This window comes from Stegodyphus dumicola, chromosome 11 (genome assembly GCF_044657685.1).
Source record: "Stegodyphus dumicola isolate Sdum_Otavi_A_Nest chromosome 11, ASM4465768v1".
NCBI classification, from domain to species: domain Eukaryota; kingdom Metazoa; phylum Arthropoda; class Arachnida; order Araneae; family Eresidae; genus Stegodyphus; species Stegodyphus dumicola.
The window spans coordinates 80,931,592-80,944,645 of NC_140778.1; the positions used below are offsets into that span (position 1 = coordinate 80,931,592).

The following is a 13,054-nucleotide window of genomic DNA, read 5'->3' on the forward strand; positions in this document are numbered from 1 at the left end:
TTATATATGTATTAACTGCGAAACCTTAATCGTAAACATTTTTAATTGTTAATTTTAAAACATTTTCTTCTAACAATTAAAACATAACATCTATTACAAAAAGACAATTAAGTACAAAAGTAAAAGACTTTCTGATCTTTCATTAGGATATAACTTGTTCTGATGCCACCTGAAAAAAAATATGTATTAAGTATTTTATAATTAATTGCAACTTTTAAATGTTTTAATAAGATGAATAAATATTTACATATGTGAGAAAAGATTAGTCTCAATTTCGGACGTAAGCGAAGATCAATTCTCAAAAGTTTTAGAGTACAAAATGTTTTATAAATTTTAATAAACTACAATAAATATATGTAATAGTAAAATGACGGAGTACCAAAAAGATAAATACTTTGAGAAATAGTGCTAATAATTTAGGAGAAATTCAGTTATAAAAACAAAAGTGCTTTTATATCTTTGTATGTTCTTGCATCAGAACATACAAAGATATAAAAGCACTTACTTAAATGCAAAAATATGCATCAAATTTATGACTAATTAAAATCTTTCGAGGAAAATTGTCAGTTATTACAATAGACGCCAAGTACAAATATTGAAGAGACACACATATTCAAAAAGGGTTTAGAATTTTGCAATTTGCATTTAAATCAAAGGTAAAACGCTAAATCCTAAAACAGCTGATCGTTAGTGATTGCCAATTTGTAGTTCTTCAATGGCGAACAGCCTCAATGGATATAAGTGTTCTTCAATTAATTTTAATTTTAGAATGCTAATTAAACTTAGTTCACCGTTTTACAGTGGTCACCTGTTTGATGACCATAAGTGACTATCAATTTCTTCATAACTGGTGACAACACCCATGACGGTCACCTCAAATCGGATATTGTTTTATCGGTCAGTCCATAAGTTGTGCGCATTAAGAGTATGCGTGCAATTCACTATGACGCATTTACTAAAACAATACAATTTTGAACCTGTTGAAACTTGCCATCGTTTGACTAACATATTATTCAATTCATCACCAACTTTCGTCAATATCGAACGCATTTTAATACCCATAGAAGATGAATATAGATAATCAGTATAAACGTGCTATGTTACATTTTTTATTTTCGTGTTGTGAATCTGCCAGGTTTGCAGCGATAAAAATTAATAGTGTATATGCTGAACACATGTAAGGACTGCCCAGAAATGGTTTCAAAAATTTTAAATTGGAAAAAGCAGCATTGATTATGAACCCCGTTCAGGACGTTTTGAACTGTTAGAACCAAATTAAACGATTCGTTCAGAAGTTTCTAGTGAACAACTTTGCCGTCTAAACTCAGAATTGAACAAAAAAACGGCCACGATTGGTGAATATCAAAAAAGTATTGTTTCATCACGATAACGCTAGACCGCATACGGCTCGAACAACGCTGCAAAAATTTAGTGAATTTAATTGGGAGCTTTTGGTACATCCTGCTTACTGCCCAGATATTGCCCCAAGAGATTTGCACTTATTTCGTGCCTTACAAAATTTTTTACTGGTAAAAAAATTCGATTCTAAACAGGATGCACACAATGAACTTTCAAGTTTTTTTGCATCGAAACCAGTCTTTCTACAGCAATGGCATAAAAAAGCTGCCTGTAAGATGGCGATACATTGTAGATAATGGAGTAAAATATATAATTGATTAAAATGTTAAATTGTGTTTTTTTATATTATTTAAAAATTTACAAAAAAAATGCTCACGAAATTATGGACTGACCGAATAGTAAACTATACAAATGATATAATTTTAAATATACATGTTCAATGATAAGTATTTAATTAATTTTTATATTAACGTTTACACAATTATTTCAAGAAATAAAAATTATTTTTCTTATATAATCTATACGTGGTAGAGAGCTGTTGTGTTTTTTCTTTCTTTTGTGTTTCCAGTTCATACTGGGGAATGTTTTCTGCAGTATTTTATACTTTTTACATAAATCTTGTTTGCAACTTGTCTTCCTTTGCAGACAGAAAGAAAAGTACTTGTTAGCTCAGAATGGCTGTTAGTGTTAGAATGGCATTTTGAGTTGAACCGCTAAAAACTGTTGAATAAGTTTTGAAATCATTGCCACCAAATATTATCGCCCTATACCATATTTAAAAAATTAAATTATGTATGTAGTATGTTTCCCGCACTGTGAAAAACCAATAATACCTAGACCCATGAAATCTTGAATAACTTAATTGTCCACCAGAATATGGGCACCTGGATGCGCGAATTTGGAATTTCCAATTTGCTTTATTATCTATTTCATATTTAGTAAAAGTTAAAATAATTCTTGATTAAAAAAACTCAACGATTTCTAAGCGAGAAGTGTCAACACTGTACAGAATAAAACATTTTTGTCTCCAGCTCGCGAGACTGACTATCGGAAATTTTAAATATATGCTGTTTCTAAATATTTTTAACCGAAAGGGTCGTTAAACCAAATTGGTCTAGAAACGTGTATGTGGGTGTAAATGAAAAAACGCCCCCTTGCAAGTAATATAAAAGCTTTCAGATTTTTATTAAAATCCACCTCCTTACTCCTCCCACCTACCAGTCTAGATTTTTCACCGTCATGCGCCCATTGGGCTTAAGCGTCAAGAGCCGGAAACATTGCGTTGTAACAGCAATATCCCGGCTAAACAGATAAGGAATGAAAAAAAATTAATCCAAAGGGGCAATTTGCCCAGAAGGACTATTAATTTCGTTTTGGCATTTTGCGTTGATTCACTTTCGGCGTTGTTTGAAAATATTGGAGAAAATAGAAACCTTAGTCCCACCCATTTATGGACGTCACATAGCTCCGCCTTCGCAACTTTGTTTATTCTGAGCTTACTATTTTAAAGTTGAATTTCTATTTAGACAATAAATACTACTTCATTTTCTACCGCGCCATATTCAACAAGATTAGCTCTCTCTTCACAATTCTCCGCTATGGTTTGGACAGTCTGAGCGATTATTTAGAACAGGTATAGTTGGAAAATGGTACATCAACAAAAAAGAAATGTTTCATCAATCACAATAGTGTCTCGTTAAGCGACGAAGTCGCACTTGCAGATTCCCAGGCGTCACCTTAAAATTTATGTTTCTTTTTCTTTGCTAGCATAAAGTTCATGAAGAATTTTGAATGCAAAGCATTTAGTAACGGTGATAACAATTATGGCATTTAAGGGAAGCTGGAGATGTTGTGAATAGCAATTATATTAATTTGGAGCAATTATCATGATTTGGCATAACTTATTTGCAGGTATATTTTGTACAATAGTGTGTTCCATGGACCTTACACGAAATGGACTAAACGAGTGGGCAGTGCTCGCGATCTCCACATCTCGGGAATATACCGTATGATGTATTAATAAATACGCTCTGCGATATTAGCACAGCAATTCTACAGATGGCACGACATTATAGAGATTCTTTTCACGACGACTTGCTTTTCTCCGCCCAGCTTGGCTGTGCCCCTCCTTGTTTCTATCTTCTCCTTGCCTCCGATTTTTCTGCTATGTCTTCAGGTCTTTAGTTTTAGTAGTTATGCCTTTTGCAATAGTTTGGTCATAGTAAAGTTGTCGTAGTGGCAGTCGTAGCACAGAAATTAATTTACCCGTATTAACTACGCTATGCGGTCCGTAAGACAGTCAAACCGCAAAACACCCACCAAGACGATAATAATTATTGTAATAATATACATTTGTCCTAGTCTGGCAAAATTGAGGAAAATATAAAGCTGATAGCATTGTGGATGATTTAAAAAAGAATTAGGGGTTAAAATATTATTATAGAATCGTTTGTCTATTTATTCGAATTTCTCAGCAATCGTTTGTATACTTCATTTCATAAATTTCTTAAAAATATTTCTCAAAAAAAAAAAATTTTATGAAAGTGTTTTAATCCGTTGTAAAATTTACATTGAAAAAGGAAAGACAATAAAAATCAATATTATTCTTCCACTTCACTTAATTTTTTTATTATTCTATATTTCGTTTTATCATATGGCAAGACGAGTACTAAGTTTTTATTTTTAAATAGAAACCAATTATTTATGTAATTATTTATTTTATTCTATTCCGAGTTCTTACAATGTGTATAATTTGAGTTCTTGTATTGGGTATGCGTACATTTTGCAATTCCGTTTACTAAGAAAATATGCTATGAGGTATTAAGAATGCATTGCAAAATTTTTAACACGCTATAAGGGTAAAAACAGACCGATGGTAGAAAACATGAAATAATTTTTATACCATAAATCCATTAGCACACAAATTCATTATCCATTAATCCAAAAGTGGTTATAGGCAGCCTAATATTTAATCTTTGGATTTACCCATAAGAAGCAATTAAGCGATTTTTAACTGAGCCACAGAAACGTGGTATAGAAGATATTCATTCAACATATGAAGAAAATTAGTTCGGAAATTTCATAAAAAAATGTATCGTTCATCGAATAGATATACAGGAAAGTGAAGCATCTGGTATATATAGAAAATATGGCAACCTATCTGGGGTGAAAGCTAACAACAAATCAAGAAATCTATTAAGCAATTTATAAAATTATTTAGAATTTACATCTATTCATGTTCCTGTCAAATCTTCCTTCTTCGTCTGGTATCACCTATCCAAATAATAGTTACTCCTTTTTTTTTCCCCTGCACATTCTCCACAAACCCAAAAGTTTCTGCAATGACAGTTGAGCTTCGATGAATAAAATCCAAGGTCTTTTAAGTTTAGGCTTTGCATTCAGTGTGCACTTTCGATCAGCAGTGTACCACACCAGTAAACAAGTCTATATTTAGTTGCAGTTTTTAAGTCTTTTGACAAGAACATTTTAATTACTAGGTTGTACTAAGTTACATTGCTAGGTTACATTTATATATTAGGGCTGCAAATAAAGTGGTTATCTATTCTTTTATCTTTATCTTTTATCTATCTATCTATTCTATATACTAATAAGTGTATTATTTGATTACAGCAAAGCACACGTTGGCTGTCTGCCAAATAGGTATATCCTTCTTGGAGGGAGTTTCAAGTGTAACTGTTAGTATGTTCCTTAAACAGAGGACCTATCCTGAAAACGACTATGCAATCAGCACCTCTGCCTAGAATCGAGCTTAGGTCGAATTACCAGTGTTCAGGCACATAATTGCTCATAGGTCCACGTGGCTTGAAAACGCATCAATACTATTTTCACGCCATCGCAAAACAAATCTGGAAGTTTTATTCTTTTCCCATTAGTTGAATTTCAACTGCAATCCACGTTTACAGAAAAACTTTGACAGAGCGATTAAAGGGCTGGTTTTATACCTTGATGCAGAAATAATTGTCCTGTACATAGCACTACTTCCCAGTAACCTGAAATACTTCCACAGTGGGTCTTACTTTGAGCATTTTCCTAATTAAATACCAAAGGACTGATGATTATAAATTTCGAAGCACCCACTATATTAAAGATCGTTTTACTCCACATCCGATATTCAAAAAGTGAACAGAAATGATCTATGTCTATGTCTATGTCTTATCACTTAGTAAGAGGCAATCGACCATTAAACGGCCTTTACCAATATATGATACTTGACTTTTAAATGCTTGAAGAATCGAGAAAGTTGTATCCAATAATATGGAAGTACTTGTACACATGCTGTGCTAGAACTCAGAGAGTACTAGCGACGGAGTCTCCTGTGCCGCCGTCCGTAGAACAAGTAAACTTTGAACAAATGAGGTGCTCGTGTGGCGCCATCTATTAGTAGGGAACAAAAGCATTTTAGTTGACTGGAGCTCTGGTTGCGCCATCTCTTGCAAGATTTTTAAAATTTCATAAAAATTATTCTTTTGATAAGCAATAATTGGCAAGTAAAATAATGAAAAACACAATTTGCAGTATAACAGAAAGGAGAAAATAGACAATAGCTAAAAATGGGAAAATTCAGTGTGAATATAGGTTGGTACATTGTTGGTCTCTTGCGCTTTACCAGCTCAGATGAAGTGAGAGATAACTGATACTTTGACACTTGCGTGATTATACTGAGTTTCTAGCGTTTAGGTATTACTTGCCAGTAACCTCAGATTATCCAATTGTGGGCATTGTAGTGAGAAGTCCTTTAGTGAGTTCTCAAGCCGAGTGGACGTGAATATGACTGGGGGGAGGTATGCTTAAATCTTATAACAATTTGTGGAAACATTTATGTGGAGCAAAGTTTATAAGAGTATAAACAAACATTGCACAGAGAGAACAACTCTAAATTATTATTAGGTCACAATCAAAACTTCTGTACATGAAACATCGTAATGGTAACTATGAGGATTATTTTATTCATTTGTGCAAGCATTTTATTTACTTGTATAACAATAAATTCGGCCTAAAAATCCCCATTGCTTTAACATTTAATTATTGGGACTTCTTGCGGAATATTTTATTTTCCAGTAAAAAACATCTAATCGAAAAATAATCAATCATGTCTGAATCATCGTTACACACGTTCAATACCAGATTTCTGAATTACCTTTATGAACGCTTTTGCGGAGAAAAGCGAACTGAAGAAACAATTTAAGCAAAATTTAAAACAGTAGATATAAGAGAACAATATTTTATTCCGAAGCCACCGCTCTACCTAGAATAGGCAAAGCAGTTTCTTTAAAAAAAGACAGGGAAAGTTTTCTAAAAGTATGTGGTTAGTGTTATTGTAATTTTAAAATACATAAATTACATGAGTATATGAAGAAACTAGTGAGTAACAAATTGGTTTTATATTTTTATCATAATTACAATCTCAAGCTGTGAATATAATTTTAAATATCGGTGGCATTATCAGATGGAAACCTGTTTCTATATTAGACAAATTTAAGGAATTTGAATTTTTTTTTTAATTTTAAGAACGCAATTTCCGAAGTATTTTACAGCCCAACCTGCGTAAACTTCATTCATACAAGACAAACTCTATTTAGTGAAAATGTACCGTTTGTGACATCTTTTAGTTGTACTTTTCTATTGTGGCATCGCCATCAAAAAAAAGAAAACGAGTAAAGTTGCCATGGAAAGTTAAAGTTGCAGACGACTTTTTATTTTTAGTCCAAATGGGCAATTTGCCCTGAAGGACTATTAATTTCTTTTTGGCATTTTGCGTTGGTTCACTATAAATGTTGGTTTACTTTTCACATTGTCGCCACCAAATATTATCGCTCGGCGCTATAGTTAAAGAAATTAAATAATGAAGAACCTGCATAAATGTATGTATGTTTCTCGCATTGTGATAAAACAGCAGTACCTACAGCCATCAAATTTCGAATGACGTAATCTTTCACCGAATATGAGCATCTGGTTACCCTAATTTAGAATTTGGAATTTGTTTTATTATCTACTTTATAATTTCCCATGCATTAAAGAATTTTTGATTAGCAAACTCAAGTATTTCAAAGCGAGCAATGACAACGTTGTACAGAAAAAAATATTTTTGTCTCCAGCGAGCGAGACTGCGTATTGGAAATTTTAAAAATGTGCTCATTTTAAAATTATTTTGCGATATTGCTGTTGAACTGAGTTTTATGGTTTAAGTGCCAAGAACATGATATTTAATAAGTAAAGGTAACACACAAATCGTTTAAAAAAAAAGCCCTTTTGGACGTAATTTAAGACTGAAACATTTCATATTTTTTTTTTTTTTTTAATTTTTAATTTTATTTATACTTACCTAGTATGCAAAAAATGCATTTCATTTTTAAAATTCTTATATTCAACAGGAGCTTTGTGTTGGAAAGCAGTGAGTATTGTAATAAAGATTACGTTGAAATACACAAGAACGATGCTTCCGGACCAATGATTGGGAGGTACTGTGGGAGTGAAATGCCAAGTAATCTAACAGCAGCTCACAAACTTTGGATCAAATTTAGATCGGATGACATAGGAACATCAAATGGATTCTCTGCGCAATATTCAATACGTAAGTGAAAAAAATTCAGTTGCATGTTTCTGTTCTATTAATTGTAAAACAAACTTGTAGAACTTATGTAGAAAATTTCTACAGATAAGATGAAGATAATATTTATTTAAATTCAATATTTTATTAATTTCTTTACAGTTTTTTCCTTTCTGCTTCATTTACAGATGACTAATGCAAAGTGTTTATAAAGATATCACGATTTAAATATATGTTCAATAATTTGCTGTACACTCATAATTCAAACATATCTGCTGTGAACAACCACATGAGGTTCTTGTACGGCTTCTAAAATCATACACAATTTTTGCAGTACCTTTTATCCTCGAATTTAATAAGAGAACTGTTTTTCATTCAATCAATTCAGTTCTCACTTCGCGGGAACACAAAAATACATAAAAACTCGAAACATCTTCATTGAAAATTGCAGAATACAGAAAAACCTAAAATACCAAATATACTTAAAAACAGCTATAAAAAAATTGCAATCAAAATTAGACATTTTACACAAAAACAAGCAATTCGGCCAGCGGGCAGGAAGACACTGAAATTTGTGCACTAACTGACTTAATTCATTCTTCTAAGAGTTTCAAATGTAAACAAATGGCGGCCCAGTTAGGCTTAGCGGTCCTTAATCGTTTTACTTTGTTGATGATTCTACAACTATTGACAACCATTGCATGCGGATTAACTAAACCATAAGCGGAAGAGAGGAACAATATAATTCAATCACTTTTAAAGCAAAAAATGCATTATTTATCAATCTATAAGAATAAAAACTCCGGGTAACAGAGTGGAGTTATATATATTTATATTTGTTGCGGTCAATTGCTACGAAAAAGTAAAGGGTGTTCCTAACTATATGTTATAACACTTCCGTGTACAACATTTCAACGTTCTACGGCTACTGCTTTATGAGTTATGTGAAATACATAGGTACGTACAAACGGCATGAAAACATTTCTTCTGAATCCATTTAAACCCATTTTGCTATCCGTTTTGGAAAAAAGAATACTTTATCCTGTCCGTACATACAACTGTCATGCAAAACCATCGTTCAAATGGTTTCGAGAGTCAAAATAGACATTTTCTTTAAAATATGATAACCGAAATTTTTCGCTATTACAATACTTCCTTTTCTTCGAAGAAGGAAGTAAAAATAAACTAAATAAGGTAGGCTGTCGGAATATTGGTATATGAAACATTTTTAGTAGGACAGTACAAAATTTGTATGCGTATACCATGGAGGTAGGAAAGGAAGGAGGAGCCAACCGCCGCTAGAAGTGAAGCACTGCTTTGAAGCTTGGGTCACCAGATGGGGTGTTCTTTGTTTACATTCAGAAGCTCGCTTGACAGGGTTCTGATAGTATTTCGACACACGACAGTTCCATAAAAATAGAAAAAGGGACACTTTCGCATGAAATAAACATTCATAGTGTGATGGATAATAGCAATTTGGATAGTTTAGTGACATTTAGGCAAAAATCACATCTTGGTTATTTTTCGATAACTAACAACAGCGATTTTGATTATGAATTTGTTTTATAAAATTCTAAGCTGTTGAACTACAAAAATATAGATTTTAAGAAAAATGTTATGCTTAAAGAATGAAAAACACCTTACGGTACATTTAAAATTGTATACGTCTTTCGATACCCTTTATAGAGTATTCGCTACTTTTATTTTATTTTCCAAACGCCAAAATGTTTTAAATAAAACACATTTTTTTTTCATATCCATATATTATTTAACATGTACTTTTTAAAATTTTTTAGAGGAGAGGCTTTACTGCTGCCCATTTTAAGCTCATCGTTTTAATTTTAAATATCTGGAAAATAATCACTTTGCGCTTACACGTTTTACTTATTTGGGTTAATTAAAAATAAAATTACCATCAAATGCTGCAATCCTCGTCAAAATTAATAAATATACACACAGATATGCCAATAAGTTAGCTTTCCCTTGATTTGGAACCACACATTTGTGTAAAATTATGTACAGTCTTACACAAATGTGTGGAACAGAGGAGGGATACATTTGCGAATTTGGCGGAAGTACCATGTGCGTTCAAAATGATGTGACCATGCGAACGTCGAACGTGCTACATCATCAAGACAGCTTATTCAGAATTTGAAAATGCCCACCAGCGGCCGAGCGGTAAAGTCGCTGAACACTGGTAGTTCGGTCCGAGGTTCGAATCCCGCGAACGGGCTGGCTGCATGGGCGCTTTCGTGGTTTTCCCCGTGTGTAACGTGTACGAGCCGGTTTCCCTTAGAAAGTCCTCCACGAAAGGCATCCCTTCCCTTAGGCAGATAGCCCTAGTGTGCTTTGCCATAACTAAATACACCACACCACACAGAATTTGAAAATAGGGTAATCGACGGAGGTGAAAACATTTGTATATCCTGCCAAAAGAGGTCCGATCATGAATGGTCCTCTTATTGATTCCAGATTGTTAAATCTTTCTCACGCAAGTCTTTTTTTTTTTCTCGGAAATTCGAGTTTTATGCTGGCTTCTTAACGTACGCAGGTCATTAAATTATTTATAAATGTATTTGAAATGAAGAATTTATTCACTTATAAACAACTGTGAAAGTACTGTGAAGAAATCTAATTATTAAATGTATCTAATTTATAATGATTATAAATGTTATCTAAATATATAATAACCTTAATATTGAATTGTAAACATATAATTGAAATCCTGTTGACAAATACGTTATAAAACTATTTAAGCAAGAATTGTTCGTATTGGAAAGCAATCTGTTAAAAGGTATTCTAAAGCAAATGCTATGAGATGCGCACTTAAGAACGTAATAAAGAGTTTTAGAATATGTATTGTTGAAATGAAAGGTAAAAAAAAATCTGATAAGTATAATTAAAAGAATTATTCCTGTTACATTTTATAATAACTCGGTTCCAAGTTTTAAATAATACTTAAAAAAAACTTATTTTATTAAATTTCAGAAATCTTCAGAGAAAGTCAAGTACTATTTAAAGTATTTCGCTAATTCCTAATAATTCTCTAATTTAAAATGAACCAAATAGAGCATTAATTATAAATTGACTTACCTTTTTCGATTTAAAAGATGCCTCAGAAGCCAAAAAATCATGTCATATTTAAGAAAGTATTTTAGGAAGAAGCTCTATAAATAGAAAAGAAATAATGCATAATTTTAATATTAATAATACAATAAACTTTGATCTTAATTTTTGTACCTTAACCGAATAAAATTGAATTACCTTAATTTTTTTTCCTAGTGTAATTAACGAAAACTTGTGAAAATATTTCATTCAAATTAAACCATTCTGAGAAAACTGTCCTGTGAAAAGTATAGCATTTAATTCCTTTCAGAATGAAATGTTGTTTAAAAATATGTTGTTTTCACATACTTAGGACTCTGAAGTGTTGTAGAAAAAGAAAATATATACATTTATATGTATATTTGCGACGTAATTACAAAATATTTATATCCGAACGCGTCAAATCCCATTGAACTCAATGGTAAATGACCCGATGTTTTGGTCACCACGTAGGGATCGCCGGTGCTTCAGAGCAGGGTATGGGAGAAATTTGTTTAGGGCGACTCCATCTTACTTCCTACCTCCATGGCGTATACAGTCATCTGCGCAGAAATTTCTAATTAGTAAGTTACTCCTCATCTTACAAAAAAATTAAAAGCAACCATTTCTAATATAGGGAAAAAATGCATGTGTAAGACTATTTCATCTTAAATAAAGAAATGACGAGAACGTGGATTTCAGAGGTGGTGTAAGAATTTACGTTAGGCGGAAAAATTTAATTCCTACTTTTCTTCATATGACCATTTTAAATACATATTGTTTGTATCGTGTTTTCTAACAGAAAAGTACCTTCTGGAAATTTTTGCAATCTGGAATTTTCGCGAAATTTTTGCAATATATATAATATATTTTTGCAATCCAAATCATATATATGTAAATTTATTTCTTAAAATGTGTATCAGTCCCTAATTACCCGTTGAAAAATTTAACGTATGTTATAGCAGATGTTTTTTGGGGAAGAGATGTTGTTTTTACTAATTTCTCTGTGAAGTACTTTCTAAATTCCCATTTTTTTCGCTTCTAAAAACGCAAAACTTATATATTTTACCTAAAGCAAACACTCCAAAAAATGTCTTAGTAGCTAGCTGCATTTCATTCACTTTTTAAACTGCAAATCGATGAGTTCGAACACACAGCTACAGATATTTGATTTGTAGCGTTTTATTTATTAGAAAGATCAGGAACTCTTTTTTTACATTATCAGCATATTACTAAGAATGATCAAGAATATCAGGGAATCGGTCCATGGTCCTCAGTCAAAAACAAATCCTCCAATCTGACTGGTATCCGCCAAAATCATTGCGGCAAAAACATCGTGGACGAGCATGTCGTGGAGAAAACAAAGCAAGGCGAAAATGTCATAGTATAAAATATCCTGGGAGAAAAGAAAGCAAAGAGAAAATATCGCACTTCTAAAACACCATTGCACAAAATATCGCCTTCGAAATTAAAGCGGTTCAAAAACTTTCGCAGTTTAAAAGCATCGTTGTAGGAAATATCATGGTAAAAAGAAAAGCACATACAAATCACCGCATGATGATAGTATCGCAGACATGCGTTTCTCATGCTTTAAATGTCGTAAATGCATATTTGCGTTATGATCTGTGAGTGGAAGAAGAAAAGATGAATATTTTTACTTTTGCATTTCGTATTTTCAATTAACTAATAAAATTTTGCTGAAAAAAATAAAAAGGACACTTAAGCATTTTAAAACTTAAAATGAGTAAAAAAATTAATGCAACATACAGAACTTACTAGAAATTTAAACTTACTTAATTTACTTTAACTAATAAAGGTCAATAATAAATAAATTTTTTTGTAAAATATTGTTTAATAAATAATACAGAAAAAAAGAAGATAAGTGACTGTATGAGGTAAACGCATGTCTGCGATGTTATCGTCATGCGATGATTTGTAGGTGCTTTATTTTTTAGCACGATGTTTTCGAAGACGATGTTTTTAAACTGCCAGGTTTACGATATCTTGCACCACGATGTTTTAGAACTGCGATGTCTTCTCTTT

General features: G+C 32.2%; 1 protein-coding gene across 1 annotated transcript in view; it reads left to right on the forward strand.

Annotated features, from left to right (window-relative positions):
• LOC118193658 (cubilin-like) overlaps positions 1 to 13,054 on the forward strand; it is a 435,777-nt gene that overhangs the window by 271,478 nt on the left and 151,245 nt on the right. Inside the window, exon 38 of the mRNA XM_085826886.1 lies at positions 7,752 to 7,951. Within this exon, the coding sequence (XP_085683012.1) occupies positions 7,752 to 7,951 (200 nt within the window). The remainder of the gene's footprint in view (positions 1 to 7,751; positions 7,952 to 13,054) is intronic.